Here is a 22,773-nt window from a genome sequence, read left to right as displayed (position 1 = left end):
CGCCACCTTTCCATTTCAAGTTATACCTAGAAGGGTAAATTCCAAGGAAAAATATCAATGTAGGAAATATCGGGCAAGGCAATAACTCTTAAAATTTTCAACCAAAAAAAACATTGAAGCAAGTGTGACTGGGCAAGTATATAATTGACAACGTGTTAAACGAGCTTTTATTTATCATATTTACCAAAAAATATGAGCATTGTTGATAATTGACGGATATTAAACAGTAGCATTCCGGAAATTCAATAATTAAAGATTTCATTCAATAATTTAAATAATTTATTACAACTAGCAAATATAATAATAATTTATAACTAGCAAATATAACAATTAATTATAATGTTTCATTATAATAATTCATTGAAATTATTATTTACACTAAAATGAACTGCAAATATGACAACTATAAGTGTGACAAAAACAATAAAATGATTTTAGCTTTCACATTCGTGGTATTGAATCCAACAAGTGCCATATCACTTATATGGCGGCATAGGTCAGTTAAGATTAAATGTTAACCAAATTAATCGGAAAATAATAATCAGGCAAGAATGCGTTGGTTATTTCCCAGTATTCCTCGTTACACTGGTGATTATCTTTTGGTAACGTGCCATTGCTCTCTGAATGCTTTCATGGTATTCCTTAGACAGTTTTTTTTATGTTTTTAAATGTTAAGGGCTCTTTGTCGGTTTAAATAATTTCCCAGTATTCCATACGGGGAGATTTCCGTATCGTGATAATTGCCTAATCTTGGCAACTTCCGGGCAGCGGCTCCGTGAGAAACTAAAAAGAATATTACAGAAAGGGACCCACTCGAAAGGTATAACTCGTAGCCATCCCCGGGCAAACATATACCGTCATGTGGGGCTACTTTGTGCAGTGGGGGCTACTTTGTGCAAATTCGAATTAGGCACTTTTCAAGTGCTGCTATTCAGTATTATGTTTTTTTTTCACGTTAAAAATGTGTGGAATTTGAAGACAGAAGTCTCCTCTATTACTACAAACATTTTTTCGAATTTTAAAACAATCTCTGAATGTGTTTTGTTTATCCAATGTCAACAACTTTCCGAGAACGTCGGACATCGAAAAGTTAGCGTGGAAACTTTAGCTGTGAAATGCATATACGTTGATAAAACAATTGTCGTAAGTGCAAAAATTTTTATTTATATATTAATAAGCAATTATATCATGTTAGCGTTAAAAAAAATTGAAAATTTATAACAAATAAACGGAAAATGAAAAAAATGCACTGTGGGGCTACTTTGTGCAAAGTTTCATTCGTTTTTTTTCGACAGAAAAATTGTCAGACGTTATAAAAAAAATACCTCGAACGAGAAATTACNATTTGGATTTCAAAAACGGATGTAAATGAAGCACAAATACAGGAGAAAACTACTTTTATACTATAATCGATAGTAGTCCTTTCCTTTCATTGTCGTAAAATGTCCGCCTTTCTGAAGATTCGAATAGGAATTTATGTGAATAAAGTTTACGATTTAAAGAGTAATTTTAATCTAAGAAAAAATTGAAAGACTTTTTAAAAAATTTCGTCTGTTTGCAAAATAGTATGGTTTTTGTTTTATACAAATTTGCAACTCTCAAATTATTCTCACCGAGCTTGGTGCATATCTTACTGTTTATGACCGAAATTGGGGGTTATTTACTGCAATGTGCAAATGTTAACAATCACATAGTCGCTTTGGTAAATGTCCGAAATAGTAGGTCTAGTTTAGTGCAACTGTGCTTAAACATTTAAAAACATAATAATTCTACTGAAATTTTTTTAGTACATTTGTTTTATATTTCAAACGTTATAAAATGTGACGAATAAAAGTTGGTTAGTTTTAAATTGATCTTAATAGGATTCTTTTGATCGTAATATGATTCATTTGATCTTAACAGGATTCAGACGAACGGAATGCGGAGAACAATTGTTGTGAGACGACAGTGTTGTCATGGTTTTGTCAGGAGAACCGATGGTCGACCCGGATGCAGCGCCTGTGAGTATTCATCAAAACGATACTTAATTCGAAATATTTTATTGACTCATACCATAAAGTTCGCCAAGTCTTCTCCAAAATAATTCATTTTTGGCAGAATACGACAAATTACGATGATTTCATTTTAATGTTATTCTATGAAAATTCTTTAAAAATATATTCCTCTCCGTTGAATTTATACTAATGAATTAGCAAATTTTTTCAGTGAATCTTAACCACATGAACATCAATTGTCACGAAATGTCTTCTTTTCTGAATCAAGAATGAATTTGTGGAGATTAAATCCTCTGATTTTACATGTAATAATTCTTAATTCAAATGCTGTCATTCAATGAAAGAAAAACGACTTGATTGTCCAAATTTTAACTGATAATTTTCCGTTACGCACGAGAGCTTTATTTCTCATTTAATTTTAATAACTAATGACCACGCTTGTGTCGTTTAATGCATAAGAAATATTGCGTTTTCTTTCATTTGCTTAAAAGCCATCAGCCATATTGGCCACATACTGCAGTTTTGCTAATTTAATTAAAACTGTTTTTTCTTACCTCAAATCTATCAAAATTTTCATTAATGCAACAGTTTGTTATGCACATTAGTAGTTTAATTATTATTGTACTTCCAATAACCGAAATTTGCAGTATTTGAGAAAAAAGAGAAAGGGGGAGGGGGCTCCAGATGGATGCCGAGGGGAGTTCTTACTTTAGACAAACTATAAATAATTTTTATTGCTAATCGTCTTAAGCATACATGTAAACACAATTTCAGTTGTAATGGCGTTGGTGGTCAGACAATCAAGCAGAGACATGGACAGTCAATGCGATGGTCGTAGAACGAAACGGTACTTCGGACATGCCAATTATTACTTCTTCTTATTGAGTTTCGTCAAGCGCAATTTACTATGCCGCCTAATTATCACACATATGACTACTTTTTATGAATATTTAATTTTTTTCCAGTGAAAATGGAAAACCTCTATGACACAATGAAATCTTTAGAGATGACGAAATTCTTAAGTTGGATGGAGAGTTCGGGACTGAAAGACAAACTAATGACGGAAAATCTCACTGTGTTCACGCCTTCGAACGATGCCATCGTTGACTTTGAAGACGACACTGAAGATGTAAGCATTTTGCGTCATACTTTTTTTTTAATAATCTTAATTGTAAGTCCTACTCACAAAACTACAAGTGACTCACAAGACTACAGTTTCAAGCTGCCTCCCTATAGAAATGGACATTACCATATCATATATGATGGAGAGAAAAGTACAGGATGCATGTCGGCATTATTAATGTAATAGAAACAGTTCATGGCCAAATTTTTAGACGCACTATAGGATTCTATGTAAAATCTTAATTATCAGGTGATACTATACAGTTTTATTGTTTTTATGCGACTGAAACCGGTTTGCACTTGTTTACGTTCGTGTATCAATGGCTTAAATTAGACGATATACAATATAAATTCGACGATTGGATAAACGATATATTTTATAAATATATAATATTTATTATATCAGGTATTATATTTAGTACATTATAATAATAAAACCGAATTATTAGACGCACTATAGGGAGAGTGGGGTCAATTGTAACATTTTTCACTTAACTATTTTTAACTAACAAAAAATCTAATATATTATTAGTATTAATTGACAGACGAGTAAAGTAGACTATCTTCCACTTGAAAAAAAATAAATACCTTATTTTAAATGTTATTATATTAGTTATTAACAATTTTTGACTGTCGTGCACTTNAATATATAATATTTATTATATCAGGTATTATATTTAGTACATTATAATAATTAAACCGAATTATTAGACGCACTATAGTGTTTTAATAATTACATGTTTTGTGCGAGTTTAAATGCAATACTTTTTTATTTAAACATACATGTAATTGGTTTTTATTCAGGAGATTTTTTATATACTTCCTATTTGTATTTATTTTTACGTATTGCATTACAATGTGAACCAATTGATATACGGACGTAAACGAGAGCAAACAGTCACATAAAAACAATAAAGCTGTATAGTATCACCTGATAATTAAGATTTTACGTATAATCTTACAGTGCGTCTAATAATTTGGACATGGACTGTAGAGGGTGAGAAAAATACAGGATGCATATCGACAATATTACGGTAATAGATACATCAAACAGACTTCCTTTTCATCCTCCTTTGTCTTGGTGCTATTTTTTTATTATTAATTTCTATGTGCTTAAAAAAATAATGGCAATACTTTTAATAATTTCTTTTACAATATTTTTGTTCATCGAAACTTTTATTGTATATGCTTTTTGACTTAAATAATTGTTCAAAAGGATTGAAAAAATATATTACTTCGCAGAACGAAATTTCGGCCATGAATCCTGCCAAGATGACTGATATTGCTCTGACAGTTTCTGGACATATTGTGGAGGGTTTCCTGAACATTGATTCTGTGGAAGATGAAGAGCTTTTGAACACTCTCAATGACCAGAACAAAATTCGCATCAATAAATATCAACCAGCTCACGAGGTACGTAATAGTATAGTACGTAATAGAACGTAAGTAATAATAGTACGTAATAGTACGTAAGTAATAATAGTACGTAATACTAAAGGTACGTAATAGTAAACGCTTTCAGGATAAATATCTTAAAAGTACCACAAGATAAATTAAACTAGCAAACAATGAAATACTAGTTATAAAAAAACTCACACAACTCACCAAATGCTCATTCAGATACGGATTTCACAAACCACAAGTTATTGCTCTTTATTTTATTTATTCAGTTTTCAAACTGTTTTGATGTTATTCCTTAATTATTATTTTATTTTATTTTATAACCATCGTTCAACAGCCGATCCATTGTTTTTTAGTTTACGACTACTAAAGTTCAACTCCATGGCCTTGTAATTTTGAACCCGATTCAGAAGACAAAGGAACTTCTAGATCAAGTATTAGGAGGAATATGCCTACGTGTAGGACTTTTTGAGGGAACTAAACCGCATTTGCCTTACATGTAGAGGAAGACCACTAGAACATCCCACGGTTAGTTTGATGGCAAATGGACTCTAACCCATGATCCGTCTACCACTGAGGATCTTTCACGTCAGCTCTGTGGTTCATGCAGGCCGGATGTGGAATTCGAACCGGGATTACCTCATTGGAAAGCGAACGCTCTATCGCCTGAGCCATCGATGCTCAATATTTGTGTTTATCATGGTTGTTGTATACACCGAGACTTTTGTGTTTATCAGGATTGTTGTAAACACCGAGATTTGGCAACTCCCGTAAAGGAATGGTAGAAAGCCGTGGTGGCTTAGTGGATAGAACATTCGTCTTCCAATGAGATGATCCGGGATCAAACCCTAGTGATGGCTGTTCAATGCGAATTCCGAACCCAGCTCGCACCGATTACAGTGCTGTCGTAAAATATCCACAGTGTTAGGCGAATCATGGGTTAGAGTCCCCTTGCCGTCAGGCTAACCATGAAAGATTTTCGTGGTTTTCCTCTCCATGTAACGCAAATGCTGGTTAGTTCCATCAAGAAACCCCAAAGAAGGCAAATTTCTCCCAATACTTGATCCAGGAGTTTATTTTCTGGATTGCGTTTAAAATTACAAGGCTACGAATTGAACATTAGTATTCGTAAAAACCAAACAATTGGGACGGCTGTTCAACATCGGTAGCGAATAAATGGAAAAATGTCACTCATATGCCGCATAAAACATATTATTTATTTCATTTTATATTTCAGCACAAGCAATGCCTAATGAAATTTTATTTCAGGTTGTAACAGCTAACTGCGTTCCTGTCAGCGGCAAAAATAATTTGGCAACAAATGGTATTGTTCACCTGGTGTCTGGTGTTTTGCCCTCGCTCAAGTCATCCGTGGAAGACATTTTGAGCAACAACAAAGAATATAGCAAATTTAGGAAACGTATGACAGTATTTCTTCACTTATAAGGAAAATAAAGTTTGTAAAGTATTAAAACAATATGCAGAAACTTTGAGAAGTTGATGTATGTATAGTGAGCAGTTAATTAAATGGACCACCCATAAGGACCTTTGATCTAATGATCGGATCTTAACGTTCTGGGTCTCGTTCTATATCAATCTTAATGGTTCGAGGGGTGCCTTAACCCCTTGCTAGTGACGACCGAATCCAGTTCGGGCAATAACTACGTGCAATATTAGTGATGCCCGAACTGACTTCGGGCAGAAGAAAAATTAACGTTTCTATTTTGTGAAGCCCGAGCTGCGTTCGTTTCTTCTTTAGGATACTTAATTCACTATTTTCCAAATAGATGGCATTAGTGGTCCTAGTTTTTCACCGATTACGACTGCAGTGGAGGGAGGGAAGAGATTTGTAAAATTTGCGTATTGAAAATCTTATTCTTGTATTTTTATATTATATTAAACTAGCTATATTATATTTAGCTTCAAAATTTTGTTTAATTTGCTCTAATTGAATAAGAAGTGTATGTAATCCATTACTTTTTAATGTGTATGCAAAAATCATAAATGCAGTAGTTAATGAATTCAAAATTTTATTTTTGTAATAAAAAACCATTTTATAACTTTTATAATAATATAAAGAACAAAATTAAACAGTCAAAACATTTCCATTTTAGGTCCATTTTTCTGAAATATGTTAAGGGGTGCTAATCAATAAGTGTAGACGATAGTTTAAGTTACGAAATTAGACTCAAAAACGTGCTTTCTCTGAACAAACATGCCTTTTCTTCCACAGATTCGGATTTCTTATCCCCGAAATATTGAGGGTAGCTGCAATCTGGGAAATATGGTCTCAGTCAAAACTTCACCTCTTAATAATTTTTGATTTAATAATCACTTATTAACTATTCAGATTCATTCTTAATGGATTAAATGGGTAAACATTGAATAGCATCAGTCTGCTTTTTAATCTGAATGCAGGAGCTGAAAATTCGCACTTACGAAAATTTACATGGCTATTTAAGAAAATGGATAAAGCGTTAGACTCTTTTTTTCTAACTTCTAGAAGTACATTTTTTTAAAGAATAAACTAATGAATCTAAATGAATTTTGTAATGCAGGACCATAATGTCTTATTGTCAATAATTTGTAATATGATAATGTAATGTCTTAAACATGTATCTTGACATGTGTTCAGAATAAATATCGACGCTCGTGGTTATTTGTTAGGTCTATTTATAAACTAAATTGCAGAATTACACAAAAAATGAGTTTCTTTATGGTTGAACATAAAATTTATATTGTTATTTGCATAATCATTATTTGAGAAATTCAGATTTTTGACCCTGAAAATATGGATGCTCATGGAAAAATATGGTTCCAATAGTTTAGTCTGATAGATAGGTGCTTGATTTGCGTCGCAATTGAGCTGCTAATTGGACTATTGGTGCTGGTTTGGGAAACATCCATGAGGATGATCCGAAGACATGCCATCGCAATTTTGATCCTCTTTAAAGAGGATGGCTCCCCTGCTTTGGCGGCGCAACGACCTGCGTGCGAAGTAGAACACTTTACGGAAGAACAGTTTAACGAGGACAAATCCCGCGCCCCCTTGGTTCATACGCAGGCTGATCTAAGTGGTCACCCACCCGCTTACTGAGTATAGTCCGTGATGCTTGATTTCGGTGTTCTACTGGGAACCGTGTCCTTACGATCAGTTCAGTGCGAGACTAGTTTAGCCTGGAGAGAGCTCGAATGTTAGGATTTCTTATCGTGAATTCTACTTTCGGCATATTTTGCAGCAACAAGTAAATTTTTGAAAAGCTTCTAACAAAATTTTTATTACAATCATGGAACTTCGTTTAACCAGAATTATCCCATTTAATAATCTCTTGAAATTATTGATCCTTTCTTAGATCTGTTACGGTACAAGTTTGAGCCATTGAAGGTTCGCAAATTTTTAAACTGTCTAATTTAAAATAATTATGTATAAGTAATAAAACTGAAATTAAGAAAAAAATTGAACTAAGTGTGTCTCTCTCCGGAATAGTTGCAACAGAACAACAGCTTTATATATATATATCTGATATCTGTATATATATATATATATATATATATATAATCCATGCTTGCNATATATATATGTTTAATATTAAATAAAATTCAATAATAATACTTTAACAATTAAATATTTGTTTAGAAAGATGGTTTTTTATGCATAAATGTTTACTGTGTTTAATAAAATGTTTACAGTTCTGGCAGAGAGTAATTTATTGGAAGTTCTTCAAAAAGACGGTCTACCTTGGACATTGTTCGTCCCGACAAATGCAGCATTCAGAAAACTCCCGAGGCTATTGCAAAGACAGATAGAATCAGGAGAAGGATGTGTTGAAAGTAAGTAACATTGGATCTTTTTAACATTTTCAGCAACTCTTTGAAGCTTTATTCAATACTATTATTAATCGTTGACTCTTAACAGTCCCAATGATTGCTATTTCTTAGCCATAAATCGTTGAAATTATTGTTCAACTAAAAATATATGAACTTAAAACAATGGTTGTGACTCCACTTCCGAAGCCCTAATATTTCCCTTATGATACTATTAAGATCTATAAGTGAACATCAATTATTTTTAAGTAATCATTTTTTTTTCAAGTAACATTTAAAATAAAAGTATATTTTAATAACAAATTTGGTGTGTTTACAACTGTAATTTAATATTTTTGCTTACTGAACGGATGGATGTATTTTAAATACAATTTTTGCGTTCATTACTTTGTGCATGAAGCTGAAAGTTAAGTTCTAAGTTACTAAACGAATCGCTTTAACCAAAATTCATAATAGTATATTAATGTAATTTGCACCAAAATGGTTAGTAAGATCAGACACCGATTCAAATAACTTTATCCTGAGATGTAACGTAGAATTACATTATTCTAATAATAATAATAATAAAGACAATCCTCCTAAACTTTTAATTTAGAAATCAAGCAAAATTGAAAACGTAATAATATTTAACCTCTAAATTATCTACTTTTAACCTTTAAAATATAACCTTTAAATCACCTATCTTTTGGTGAATTGGACCGATAGGCAATTTCAGATATCATGAAATGCAGAGAGAAGATATTGATACATTTCATAGCCAATTTTGATAACTACGTCAATAGCTTTTCATATTTTTTGTTTGGAATTTTTTTAACAACTGCACTGTTAGAATTTTCACTCAAAAATTAAGGTAGAATAAAGGGCAGTAGTCAGTTTATCCAATAATCCGTAATGTTAACGCGTAGGAGCATTTCTCTCTCTTTAGGTGTTTGTTTACAACAGGTGTGGTTAAAAAACCGTGAGTACAAAACTATACGGATTTGTAACTATTTACAGCTATCATGGGTCGAAAACCGTAAAAATAAAATTTAACTGGACTTTGGAGTTAGGTTGTGTAAGGCTTTTTTTAGGTAATGAGAGTTGAAATTAGTTTGTGGTTGAATTTTATTTTATCTATTGTACCATAGAATGTGGCTAAATTAGAAAACAGTCAACAAACGTTAATGCATAGTTGCTTAACCAGTTTTTTTAAATTTCAAACCATAGTTCTAAAACTAGTGAATATATTCTTTGTTTAAACAGTTATTTCTTGTTACAGGTATTTTGCATCAACATATTGTAAAGGGAACGATTTGCACTGCGGCTATCATAAGTCAGAACAGAGTGAGGAATATTCTGGGAAACAATCTTCAACTCACAAAAGACGAAGCGGAAAAATTGCGAGTCAATGGAGCTCTAATGGAATCCAATGATATCGTGGCCACAAATGGCGTCATTCACGAGATAGATACGGTTTTGATTCCTCCACAAGGTGAGATTAATCCACGTGAAATAATTTTAGTGAACTAACCACGTAGAAATTGTTAAATAAGGAACTGTATTTTACATAAGGACAAAAGAAATTAATTAAAGTACTGGAGATCATCAACTGATTTCCATCTTGCCAGAAAGGAAATGTTTCTGATATAATGAAAATTTAATTGTAATTTAATTTGCTTAAAAAAAACTTAGTCATAATTTGTTGAGGAGAATCGCTGATGTAACTAATTTTCATTCCTACTTAATCAGTTATTTTGGCATACAATAGGTCAATTTGTATCATGCTTTAATCGCGAGACGAAACTCTTCCCTATAGTTAGTGCCAATAAAACAGATCAAGTGGTTGTAAGATGCAAATTATAATCTGTGGCATAACTAGGATTATTAAACATCAATTCACTAGCATATAAGACATGGTAACTTGATTCAATCAGAGGTACCTATTGATAGATAAAGATTTTTATTGTCTAATGGTCTTTCCCCACATTAGTGACCCGGACGTGATATGATCAAGCCTACTTCGATGGAGGGTCCACATTGAACAGTTGCCTTGCTACTTGTGACTGCAACATTGTCCTCCTCGCGTTGCTGCTTCTCAGTCTCATTTGCACATAACGGAATCCTGAACACACTCGACTGCTAATAGCAACACAGGAGAGAACTAGAATGAACTGGTTTAACAACTTTGAACTGCTTTCAACGAACTAGTTTAAGGCAATATACGTACCCTAGAAAAAAGGAATGTTTTTAATATAAATGTGTGAGGCGAATATCATTTGTTGAATGTTTAATTACGTAAAAGTGAGAAAAAAATAAAATTGAGGTTGTAACATAAGTTTTCTTCTTTCTTTTTAGCAAGAAACATTTTGAAAGCACTGGAAGAAGAAGAGAGACAAGACATCATTGATTTAATTGAAACTTCCGACCTCCTTTCAGAATTGGAACAATCAAAGAACGTCACTTTCTTCCTGCCGACAAAAGAAGCCATAAAAGTAAATGCTACCTTCAGACTGTGTTCCCACTAGTTTTACTCCTGGTTGCTCTATTATAAATTGCTTATTGTTTTTTCCAGAGCTTGTCGAATGAAACAAAAGAAGAATTGTTGAATAATCCGGAGTACTTGAAAAGCGTTCTGCAACATCATCTAGTGCAAGATCATCTGCCTTCCAGCAAGTTCTTGGATAATTCCAAACTTACAACTATGGGAGGGCATAGCCTTCACTTGAAATTGCATGAATTGGTAAGAATGCTTCGGTTGGAACAAGCTATAAGTTCTCCATAAAAGATGGTTAACTATATCCAAATTTATTAAAAAATACTTAATACCATAGTTGGAAATATGGTTTCATATAGTACATACCTTTTTTTATACGTTGTTCATTAAATAGAGATGTAGAGCTTCTTTGCAACCAAGTTTACTTACAGCTAATTTCGTCCTATGACAATTTTTTTTAAAAATCGAAACGTTAAATAACGTTCTATTTATTCTCCCTATTACGAACTGGTTGTCACCTTATAGCGAATTTTTTTTAGAAATTTATATTTTCAGTTTTCAAATTTCTTTAGATGCTTATCTTTTTTAAGAAAGTTGCAATTTAATGTTGAAATTACTGTGCAACTCCTTCACTGTTACTGGAACCACTCCTATTATTCATTCTAGCGAAATGACTCATTATAAACACTTGTAGCGTATCTAAAATTACAAAACTACAATTCCAATTCACTAATATATAAGATATGTTATCTCGATTCTATGATGGGGTACCTTTTCAGAGATGAATGTTGACATTTTCGAAAATTTCTCTCCCCACATTGGTAACCTTCGTGATGTGAACTCGCCTACCTTGACAGAAACTTCCACATCGATTTAAACACTTCTACTTCGAAGGATTGTCTACATTGAGCAGCTGACTTGTTACACGTGACTGCGACATTATCCACCACCTCGTGCTGTTGCTACTCAGTTTCGATCACACATAACGTACAACGTATTCACTCGACTGCTAAAAGCAACACAGGAGCGACCACGACAGTGAGCTTAATACAGGTCTCACGATCAGCACTAAAAAATACGGTGATTTTAATACATTTCTCCCGGCTTCTCACAAAGCAGCAATGAATCTCTTAGTAGTATCTGTTCATAGAATTCTATCACAGCTATAATTCCGGTGGGGGAGCACTGCAGTGTATCTACCAATACAAAAATACGATTCCAATTCACTACTATATAAGACATGTTAACTAGATTCTATGGTGGGGTAACTTTTCAAAGATGAAGGTTGACATGGTCCATAACAACTCTCCCTGCACACTCCTTTCCAATGTGTCTTACTTCCTTTTTTTAATTTAAAAGTCCTTATTACATACTTTTTAACTTATTCACATAGATTAAAAATCATTTGCATCATTTATTTAAATAACTGCAAGAAAAAAAATAATAATAACTTTGAATCCAGTATAAATGAACTACTAATTTCTCAGCTGTTCGCTTTTAGTATACATGGAACCTCATCAGGAATGTCAACTACAACGCTTTTTGCAAAATATTTTATAAAGTGGTAAACAGATGAAAACTGATTGGTAGTTGTTATTGGTAGTTTTGCCAACCTTCTAAAAGCATGAGAGAACTAGAGGCTGAAACAATATGACCTCTCATATACGCTGTTCAATCATTTTTATATAGTATAGTGTAAAATATTACTATATTTTCTTAAAAAAAACTTTTTTTTTAATGGCGGGCACTTGGAGTTTGTCCCATTGGCCACAGAAATGCCAGAACTGCTACACTCTTCTCGTTAACCAGTGGGCACCTGTTTCGAAGCCACGGCGGTGGAGCAGCGTCGCCTACGTCACCCAATCACAAACCCGTTTATAGGGCGGGTCACATTCCCACAAAGAGGAAAGGACATAGAACACAGAGTGAGAAAGAAACATCCATGTTCTGAGCAGGATTCGAACCCGCGGCCAATGGCTCCGCAGTCAGACGCACTAACTACTCGGCCACCTGGTCGGCATATTACTATAAATAAAAATCTATTAATGGTATCGCAGTTTTCCATTGTTAGTCAATACGTTTTTATTGGCTAGAAAATCGCACAGTATCACGAGAGTTATCATTAAAAGATGGCTGAGGTTTTTTAAAGAGGAAGAAAAGAATTCTGATTTCTAAAAAAATAAAAAAAATTATAATAATTATTTATTTTTTCTGGAATTCGTTTTTTATTTTCATTAACTCTTAATACAAATGCAATTCATTCATAATTCAAGTTTTACCAGTAAGTATCTATGCAGTCCAGTAGTTAACCAACAAAAAAGAATGCAGAGAGTTGAAATATTTAAAATGCATGTTATAAATTTAAAAAGTTTTTTGATACAGTTTAACCAAATAATGATGCCATTTTTTTGTGTTTTCAGTTTCCCGGTATTGTGACTGGGGCAACAGTACAGTGTGCTTTCCTGATGAGCCACGATAACCAAGCCTGTGGTGCTGTGATTCACAAAATAAACAAGGTAAAATGCAATTCTTGTTAAGTGCAATTTAATAAAGACATTCCATGTCGCGCCCCCAATCACTAGGAACAATGGGACGATTGCATTGACTGATAATATAAGTAAACTGCTCTCGCAATGGTAAAATCACACTGACTTTGAAACCAATACCTGTCTGATAAATCAGATTTTTGCGTCACTCAACACGTGACGAAAAAAAGAAGAATGCTGAGCAATGCTGGCTACTTATTCCTATATTTGGCGATGATAGTAAGTTGAAAAACATATAAAATGCTTTTTATAGGATGGGATACTCACAAGTGATGTAGTGTGGGTATCGCTATCCTGATTGGCTGTTGAAACCTGGCATTTGCTTACGTTAGAAACTGTTCTTTCCATTCTATTTCAAGTAATCCAAGCCTCTTAAGTGACACATTCTAAATTCTTTCTCAAAGATTTTAATTCTTTCACTATATATTTACACAGATACTTAACATAAAGACCGGCGTGAAGCTTTGTGGAACATAAACAAACTAATTATGCACTGAAGTTGCCAGGTACAAAAAACGAAATATATCACGGTTACTATAAAACACATAAGCAGATAATAAATCTAAGTTAAGTAGAAGAAGCAGACGAGAATTAATTATATTTTAACTAATTCGATGTGAGATACGGCTCTGTATTTAATTAATTTATAGTTAATTAACAAGCTAACTTACGTGGAAAAAATAGTTTAAACTTTAATTAACGTGTTGAATTTGCATTTTGTTGCTAAAGATTGGCTGGCGGTGACGTCATAGGTCACGTGTGCGGGTAAGGAAAGTCTTCTTCTTGAAGTGCAAATACCCAATTTCGCGTTTTCCTATTAGCGGCGAAATTTAAGATAAGCTTTGACTACCCTTAATGACGAAATTACTCATTTTTTAAAATTAAAAAAAAAAATATTTACAACATCGATTATTAAGCTTTCATTTATATATTTTATCATTAGCATTTAACAAGTTGGGAAAAAGTTTCGGGTATTTTGGGCAAAATTTAATAACTTCTAATAAACAATTGCATAACTTAAAAATTGAATAACATTTATGATAATAATATTTTTTAGAATTTTTAAACAAGAATAATAAGGTATGTTTTTGACATATGTGGAAATAATAATCAAAACAAAGTAATAAAATTATAAAAAATAAAACTAAATATTTAATAAAACAAATATAAAAGTTAGCAAAAAACAACAGTTATACAAAAAAAAAATAATTCAGTGCACCTAATAAATTAACAAAAATTAAAAAATGTATGAATTATTAATAAATATAGCCTTTCCACTACCACATTACAAATAGTAATTTATTGGAATAAATCATTTCCACTAAAAAAATATTCTTTTAAAATTTATTACTTTTATTACAAGTTTGCAATAATATATTTTAAATTCAATTTAATACGTACATTTTAACGTACAGTTAAATTGATTTATGTATTTTAAAATGATTTAATATTATAGATATTTCAGCGTAGTAATGTTTCATTTTTTGTAATTATTATAAATTTTGATTTAGTAGTGTTACAATTTTTGTTTCGTTTTTACTTTTTTTAAAATTACATTCTATAGTTATTTAACGATTCGAGCCATGTGATTTTATTTTTGGCATATTGGCTTCTATATTATCTCAAACATCTTTTATGCCATTTTTTTGTATCTTTTTGATTATGATCAACTAGCTGTAACTTTTTTTTCTTGTTTTTGCAAGATTATTTCCGCGTATTTTGATGCTGGTTGAACTAAAAAAGATTCTTCGTTCGAAAACTTCCAATTTAGAACTTTGATTTTTTTAAAGTTTAAAAAGAAAATTTAGCTGTGTTCTTTGTCGAATTCGTGTCAATTAGTTTTGTTCTTTTTTAATATTTTTCACATTGTCCTCCGATGCTTTATCTTCCATCAAAATAAAATTATTCTCATCAAAGTTTTGTTCGGAGAATACTGTTTCTTCTTGGTCATGTTGGTCAGTAATATTTTTAATTTCCTCTTTTTTTGTTTTTAAAGCTTAAGAAAATTATGGGACATTTTTGACCTAAAGCTAGCGATGTTGAATAGTGTTAAACAAAGTTAATTTTTTGAATTACAAGAATTTAGTTGATAAAACAATATCAACAGATAATTTCTAGAACTGATATCTTATTAGCTAATCTATATATCTCAAAATAATTTACGATATTTTTACATCATTAAATCGCACGGAAAATTCATGCTGTAATTACCTATTACCTAAAATTTACCTTTTTAAATCTAGGTCATTATAAGGTTTCTTTTCAAAAAGTCTTGTATGCTCGACTAAAATCCACCTTGTCATGAAATTTTAATGGACAATGCATTTGGTCCTATCGCTAGTGTGACGTCAGCTAATATGTCATTATGGACCTAAGTAACCATTATATCTGAGTCAGTATACTGTTTAAAATATGCTTTAAAAATAATTTTTAATCTTCTCAGGATGAAAGGCTTGAAAATGCAGTATTTTTACTTTATTTGAAAACAAGTTTTTACTAGTACAAACATTTTCGTGATAAGAAAAAGAGAAAATTCCGAGACAAGGTTACCGTTAGGTTAAATGCTTTCTGGGACGTAAGCCGCATTAAAAATCTTTTTAGGTTTACATTAAAAGGGTTTTGCTGAGGGAAAATAAACCTTATTTTGCTATCTGGGTATTATCTTTGCAGCTCTAATTTGTTGTTTATAACGTTTATTCGTGTTTTCGATAGGTGCTGATTCCTCCCAAAGGAAGTATAGCTGAAGTTCTCGAAGACATGCCGGATCACAGCATTGTGATGAAGTTACTTAAAAATACAGATTTAGAATCGAAACTGAAGGAGGATGGACCTTTCACGTTTCTCGCTCCCACCGACGACGCCTTCGAGAGAATGACAGAAAGCTCACTCGATGATCTACTCGAAAACAATACACTAGCCGAAGATATCTTGAAACTTCACGTACTTCCAGGTAAAACATGTCCGTTTAATTCAAACCTTGTGCTTACTGTAACCCTGATTCTAAACTGTTGGGGTACCAAAAAATTGTGCTTTCTTTGCTACTTAGTTAGCGAGCAGCACAAAATTAGTGCTTGCGAAAACAAAAATAATGTTTACCAGTTCTAAAACTGTACATCTATTTCAGGGGTTTCCAACTTACTTGAGGCCGGGGGCCGCAATTAAAAACACCAGTCAAATGGCGGGCCACAACTTTATCAAAATTTTATGTAGGACTCTTTTATGTTTGAAGGAACATTAAAGATTGCCGTCAGATTTTTATAAAAGTTCTTTTAACACTAAAAAAAACAAAATAACAAGCATTACAAATAATGCTTGTTACGTATCATTTTGAATCTTCTCTTAATCTGAAACTTAGTGACAGTATTTTTTTTTTACTTTCAAATTTAATTCTGTGATAAATTAAAATTTTTTCGACTTATTAGGAATTATAGCAACAACTAAAAAATTCTCGAGCATCTGAAATTAATTTTTTTTTCCTTCTCCGCTCATGCGATATTCAATTCAAGGAATTTAGATAAAACATGATATTCATTTCCTCTTTTATGCACTTTAAAATTTAAAAATGTAAAAAATTTCGTCCAAACTGAGTGGTTTCAGAAAGCTAAATTGGAGAATTTCTGATACGCACAAGCTAAATTATCTTCACAAAATAAAAAAAAATTAAAAAAAGAGAATAACATACACGATTATTTTTGTATTTGAATAAATATTTTCTTGGATGCAAAACTTGAGAAATAAATTTTTTGCACCATTGGAATGTTAAATTTCACAAATGACAAAAAAAATTAGTTTTTTTTCTTTTTTCTTCTTTTAAACGAGAAAAGTATTTTAAGCCCTTATAGATTTTTTACAAAAAATTGTCCGCTATGAAAACTAATATATTTTAGTTCGCGGGCCACAAAAAAAGGCTTCGATGCGGCCCGCGGGCAGCCTGTTGGAGACCCCTGATCTATTTGATGGGAAATAAACCCTTTTTTAAAAAAACATTCCTGTGACATTATTGTAACAAACATTTCTTGTCGTGACACTGTTCACAAAGTCACCCTTTTTAAAATTTCGAAATACTTTTGTAAATTCCAGTCACTTTTTATTTACCTCTGTTCTTTCGTGTTCTTTCCTACACTTTTGAGCTCTTGACTAAATCTAAATGTTTTTTATTTGTTTCATAGTAAAATATTTCTTTATCTCCTTCATTGTCTAATTTATTAATTACTTTGTGCATAATCCGCATTTTAAATGGCAGGCGAACGCTCTATTCCCCGAGCAATTAGCTCTCGTATCTAATTTTATTTCATATTCGTGGTTGAGCAGCCGACCCAATTTTATGGGTCTACAACTACTAATGTTCAACTCCGTGGCCTTGTAATTTTGAACCAATCCAGAAGACAAGGAACATCCACGATCAGTACCCCCCGTGGTATTGATTTGCTATGGGAACATGGCGGACTTTGTGACTCAACAGATTTTACGTGCATCAGTCACCATTTACTACACGGGGATTCTTCGGACGACATGGATCGAACCCACGAACACGGGACCAGTGCCCTACCGACCAGGCTATCCTGGCTTCATCCCTCATACTTTAGAAAACACGTGACTTACCCCATGATTTTGCTTTTAATTTATTATTTAATGTTAGTGAAAAAAGGTTTTTCCGAAAATTGTGTTCACTGACTGAATTGCCTTCCATTTTCAGAAGTGCTGTGCTGCAACGGTGTTCCACATTCGTCACCCTTCCACCGACAGTTTGTCAGAACATTCGACGGCAGTATTCTTCCGCTCCATCGGGGAATCGGAGACAGGGTTCGATTTGGAAGAGCCCGTGCACTCCACTGTGATATTCTAGCCACCAACGGCCTAGTTCATTCCATCAACAGAGTCATCCAGAGACAGAGGCAGAGATCTAACCTATTTAATATGGACTTGTGGCCCTTCTTCTAGAAGAGAGTCATTCTTTGTATTTATTGCACATTTTTTTTAACTTATGAGTCATCCGATCAGTGATAGAATAAATATTTTATTACACAATTGACTTTCGTGCTTTCAAATTTCAGTGAAGAAAATACAATTAACAAAATGTAGATACAATCACTGGCCAAATTATTAGACGCACTGTAAGATTCTATGTAAAATCTTAATTATCAGGTGATAACTATACAGCTTTATTGTTTTTACTCTACTAAAACCGGTTTGCACTTGTTTACGTTCGTGTATCAATGGGTTCAATTAGACGATGTATGATATAAATTCGATGCTTGGACACACTAGACGATATATTATATAAATTCGAGGCTTGGACACACTAGACGATATATTGTATAAATTCGACGCTTGGACACACTAGACGATATATTATATAAATTCGACGCTTGGACACATTAGACGATATATTATATAAATTCGACTCTTGGACACATTAGACGATGTATGATATAAATTCGACTCTTGGACTCATTAGACGATGTATGATATAAATTCGACGCTTGGACACACTAGACGATATATTATATAAATTCGACGCTTGGACACACTAGACGATATATTATATAAATTCGAAGCTTGGACACATTAGACGATATATTATATAAATTCGACTCTTGGACACACTAGACGATATATTATATAAATTCGACGCTTGGACACACTAGACGATATATTGTATAAATTCGACTCTTGGACACATTAGACGATGTATGATATAAATTCGACGCTTGGACACACTAGACGATATATTATATAAATTCGACTCTTGGACACACTTGACGATATATTATATAAATTCGACGCTTGGACACACTAGACGATATATTGTATAAATTCGACGCTTGGACACACTAGACAATATATTATATAAATATAGAATAATTATTGTAGTATCAGGTATTATATTAGCATATCATAATAATTAGACCCAATTATTAGACGCACTGTAGTTCTCTAATAATTACATGTTTAGCACGAGTCTGTATGCAATACTTTTATATTTAAACATACATGTAATGGGGTTTTATTCAGGAGACTTTTTATATATTTGCTATTTATATTTATTTTCAACGCATTTCAATACAATAATTAACAATTGGCAAATGTAAAACGATTTCAGACGCGTAAAAGCAATAAAGCTGTATAGTGCATCTGCTGCTGTATAGTGTGTGACTGCTGCTGTATAATAGCTGTGTAGTGCGTAAAGCTGAATAGTGCGTCTAATAATTTGGCCAGGGACTGTATACCTTGGTTTAAATATATTTCTTAGAGTGTTTCTCAATTTCAAATAATCTTTCATTTTGTTATGATTAATACGTAAACAAAATATTTTTACATGAAATTATATTAGTTATATATATTGTAAAAAAAATGATCGTTGTATTTTTCATCCTTAAAAAATGTAGACTTCTAAATGAAGAATTGCAGAGATGAATGAAAGGTAAACATGGGAAATGATGAACAGATCAAGCAGGGGGGCAGAACTTCTTAACAGAGATAAAAAAAAATTCTAAACTAATCTTTTAATTTTCTCAAAACTTAAGTAGTGAAAAAATTGCAAAACTCCCAACATGTTCTAGCCAAAGAAAAGGGAGGAAAATGACCACTTTGTAGTTAAAAGGGAGAACTAAGCGGACCATTTAAAGTTTAAAAAGAGAACACGAGAGACAGTTGAAATAAGGTACACAATTTATATTCAGGTACCATTATAAATAATTTAACTCTTGAATAAACTTTAATAAATAAGAAAACAAAATTCCTTTGCATTCAAAATGATAGAAATTAAACTATAAATTATTTCTTACTTCTACATAATCTCACGGTTTAAGAAAATGTTTTATTTTATTTCATAACCGTCGTTGAACAGCCGACCCAATTTTGGGATTACGACTACTAATGTTCAACTCCGTAGTCTTGTAATTTTGAACCTAATCCAGAAGAGAAGGAAACTCTTGGATCAGTACCCCCAGAGGTATGGGAACATGGAGGACTTTGTGACTCGACAGATTTTACGTGAATCAGTCACCATTTACTACATGGGGAGTCTTCAGCCGAAGGGGTTCGAACCCACGCCCTCTTGGACATGGATCCAGTGCCCTACCGACCAGGCTATCCCGGCGCTTTAAGAAAATATTAATTTTTCTTTTTAAAATTAATTCAATAGTTCTGAAAATTCCCTAAACTACAAATCCACTCTGATAAATGTACCTAATACAGTTAGCGGACAGTCTTTAGGTTCCAAACTTCATGTTTATAGAACTACAAACAAGCATAGGTGTCGCTAAAATCCATGATGATGCAAATATGGTTAAAATATTTACTATATACTGTTGTCAATGTCTGTGATTGGCATTGCTCTCCTCTGTTAGCAAATTATTATCAGTAGCTGCTTTTGAGAAGCTAATTTGGTGGACACTTATTGTTTTTCTAAAAAAATTTTGGTTTAAAGGAGATAAAAGATATTAATATCAAATCAAAGGTTAGGTGTCAAAAATTTTAAAAACACATACATATGCTAAAAAATAATAATGAAACATTAAAAAAAAAAAAAAACTATTTCGCTCTTGTCACTTTTTATATTAAGAACAGGTGGCGCTAAAACCGATGATGATGCAAACATGATATGAGGCATGTTAATAAAACTTTGTGTAGTCTACATTTGCTGTATACTATTGTCTATTTCGGTTCTAGGCATTGCTCTTCTCTGTTTTCTAATTATTATTAATAGCCGCGTTTGAGTGGGCCATTTGACGGACACTTCAATAGTTTTGGTTCAAGAGGGATTTTTATTAATGTCAAGTCAAAGGATGGGTGTCAAAATTTCTAAAAAACATATGCATGTGCTAAAAAACATTTATGAAACACATTTAAAAGGAAAATAAAAACTATTTTGTCCTTGCCCTCTCTATAATTTCCACAGGATGACAAAAGAAACTGCCGGGGTCAAGGCTACGTCAGTGGGCGAAATATTTCTGGAAAGCATATTTATATTTTTTATAGCAATTATTTTTATAAAGGTGTTCGAGCAAGAATCAGTCGTTTGCATCCTAGAGCATTGGTCACTCCTTGTGGATGTCATTCTTCGAATTTGATTGTTGGTGATGCTTCAGGGTAATCAGTTAGTGATTCGGGATTACTCGTTTGTTTTCCAATCATGGGTTGCAAAGACTGTCTCAATTCATGTTTGTCGTCGGTTTGATTTTCATATCCTGCCTATGTACGTGTTTCAAGACGTCACACAATACTTTTCCTTCTTCAGTATTCATATTTACACTGAGTGGCCAAATTATTATGACCACCACATCAGTCGTCTGCTTCCATACCCAATACGGCGCAATGTGAGTTGAACAGTCAGCTCAGAGACGTTCACAGTTGCTCCTTGATTAAGATCACTTGCAATTTGTCGCACTGTTGCTCTCCTGTTGCGCTGCACAACCCTGGTCAGCCTCCTCTCTGATCGAGCATTCAGTACCCTGTGACGACCACAAGTCTGACTTTGAGACTCGGTTATTTGCTTGATTGTCCATTCTTTGTACACATTAGCAACTGCTGCTCTAGAACACTTCACAAGTGCAGCCGTTTTGCTGATACTCGTTCCGACACATCTCGCACCCACAATCATTCCACGTTGAAATTCAGTTAAATCACTTTTCTTCCACATATCTGAGCAAGCAACACAGTATAACTCATGACTCACTTGCCCAGCAATCCCGTGTTATAGTTATCTTGCCCTCTAGCCAAAGCGCTGTGACGCAATACCTCATTCGCATAAAACTCTGAGGTGGTCATAATAATTTGGCCACTCAGTGTATATTGAAATCACCGTCAAGCCGGTAATTATACGTTAATAATAAAAAGAATATGAAAATACTTTAAATTATTATTATGTAAATACATTAAAAATACCTGTTAGTGAAAGTTGTTGTAGTTAATTTACGTCGCACTAGAGCTGCATGATGGGCTATTGGCGGCGGTCTGGGAAACACCCCTGAGGATGATCCGAAGATATGCCATCACAATTTTGATCCTCTGCAGAGGGGATGGCACCCCCGCTTCGATAGCCCGACGACCAGCACGTGAAGTCGAGCACTTTACGGTAGAACAGTTTAACGAGGACCAATACCGCTTAACCTCGATCCCTACTCAGACTGATCCAAGTGGTCACCCACCCTCACACTGACCGTAGCCAGTGATGCTCGACTTCGGTGATCTGCCGGGAACCGTGTCTTAACGATCAATGCCGGACACCTGCTAGTGAAAATAAAAAGAAAAACAGCAGCGGTCGCCATAGCAACGCATGCAATGGCGACGCATGCGCACTGTTTACTAATTACTTTTGAGCACAGTTGAAAAGTGTGTGGACGATTTCAAATTCAAACCAAGATCCATTTTTACCTACGGGTAATAAGCATTTTTGATATTACATGAA

General features: G+C 33.2%; 2 protein-coding genes across 2 annotated transcripts in view; one reads left to right on the top strand and one right to left on the bottom strand.

Annotated features, from left to right (window-relative positions):
- Positions 1 to 18,389, top strand: part of LOC107446100 (transforming growth factor-beta-induced protein ig-h3) — a 34,662-nt gene extending 16,273 nt beyond the window's left edge. Inside the window, exons 3-13 of the mRNA XM_043043861.2 lie at positions 1,879 to 2,000; positions 2,960 to 3,123; positions 4,359 to 4,529; positions 5,787 to 5,937; positions 8,208 to 8,348; positions 9,601 to 9,813; positions 10,677 to 10,813; positions 10,894 to 11,061; positions 13,236 to 13,331; positions 16,074 to 16,311; positions 18,058 to 18,389. Of these exons, the coding sequence (XP_042899795.2) occupies positions 1,879 to 2,000; positions 2,960 to 3,123; positions 4,359 to 4,529; positions 5,787 to 5,937; positions 8,208 to 8,348; positions 9,601 to 9,813; positions 10,677 to 10,813; positions 10,894 to 11,061; positions 13,236 to 13,331; positions 16,074 to 16,311; positions 18,058 to 18,302 (1,846 nt within the window). The 3' untranslated portion in view covers positions 18,303 to 18,389. The remainder of the gene's footprint in view (positions 1 to 1,878; positions 2,001 to 2,959; positions 3,124 to 4,358; positions 4,530 to 5,786; positions 5,938 to 8,207; positions 8,349 to 9,600; positions 9,814 to 10,676; positions 10,814 to 10,893; positions 11,062 to 13,235; positions 13,332 to 16,073; positions 16,312 to 18,057) is intronic.
- Positions 18,390 to 21,633: 3,244 nt separating this feature from the next.
- Positions 21,634 to 22,005, bottom strand: LOC122269682 (uncharacterized). Its single transcript, XM_043043866.1, has one exon. The coding sequence runs from the start codon at positions 22,003 to 22,005 to the stop codon at positions 21,634 to 21,636; it is 372 nt and encodes a 123-aa protein (XP_042899800.1).
- Positions 22,006 to 22,773: the final 768 nt, after the last annotated feature.

Source organism: Parasteatoda tepidariorum, chromosome 8 (genome assembly GCF_043381705.1).
Source record: "Parasteatoda tepidariorum isolate YZ-2023 chromosome 8, CAS_Ptep_4.0, whole genome shotgun sequence".
Classification (NCBI taxonomy): Eukaryota; Metazoa; Arthropoda; class Arachnida; order Araneae; family Theridiidae; genus Parasteatoda; species Parasteatoda tepidariorum.
Note: the sequence above shows the minus strand (reverse complement) of the source record. Positions and strands in the feature narration are given on the sequence as shown.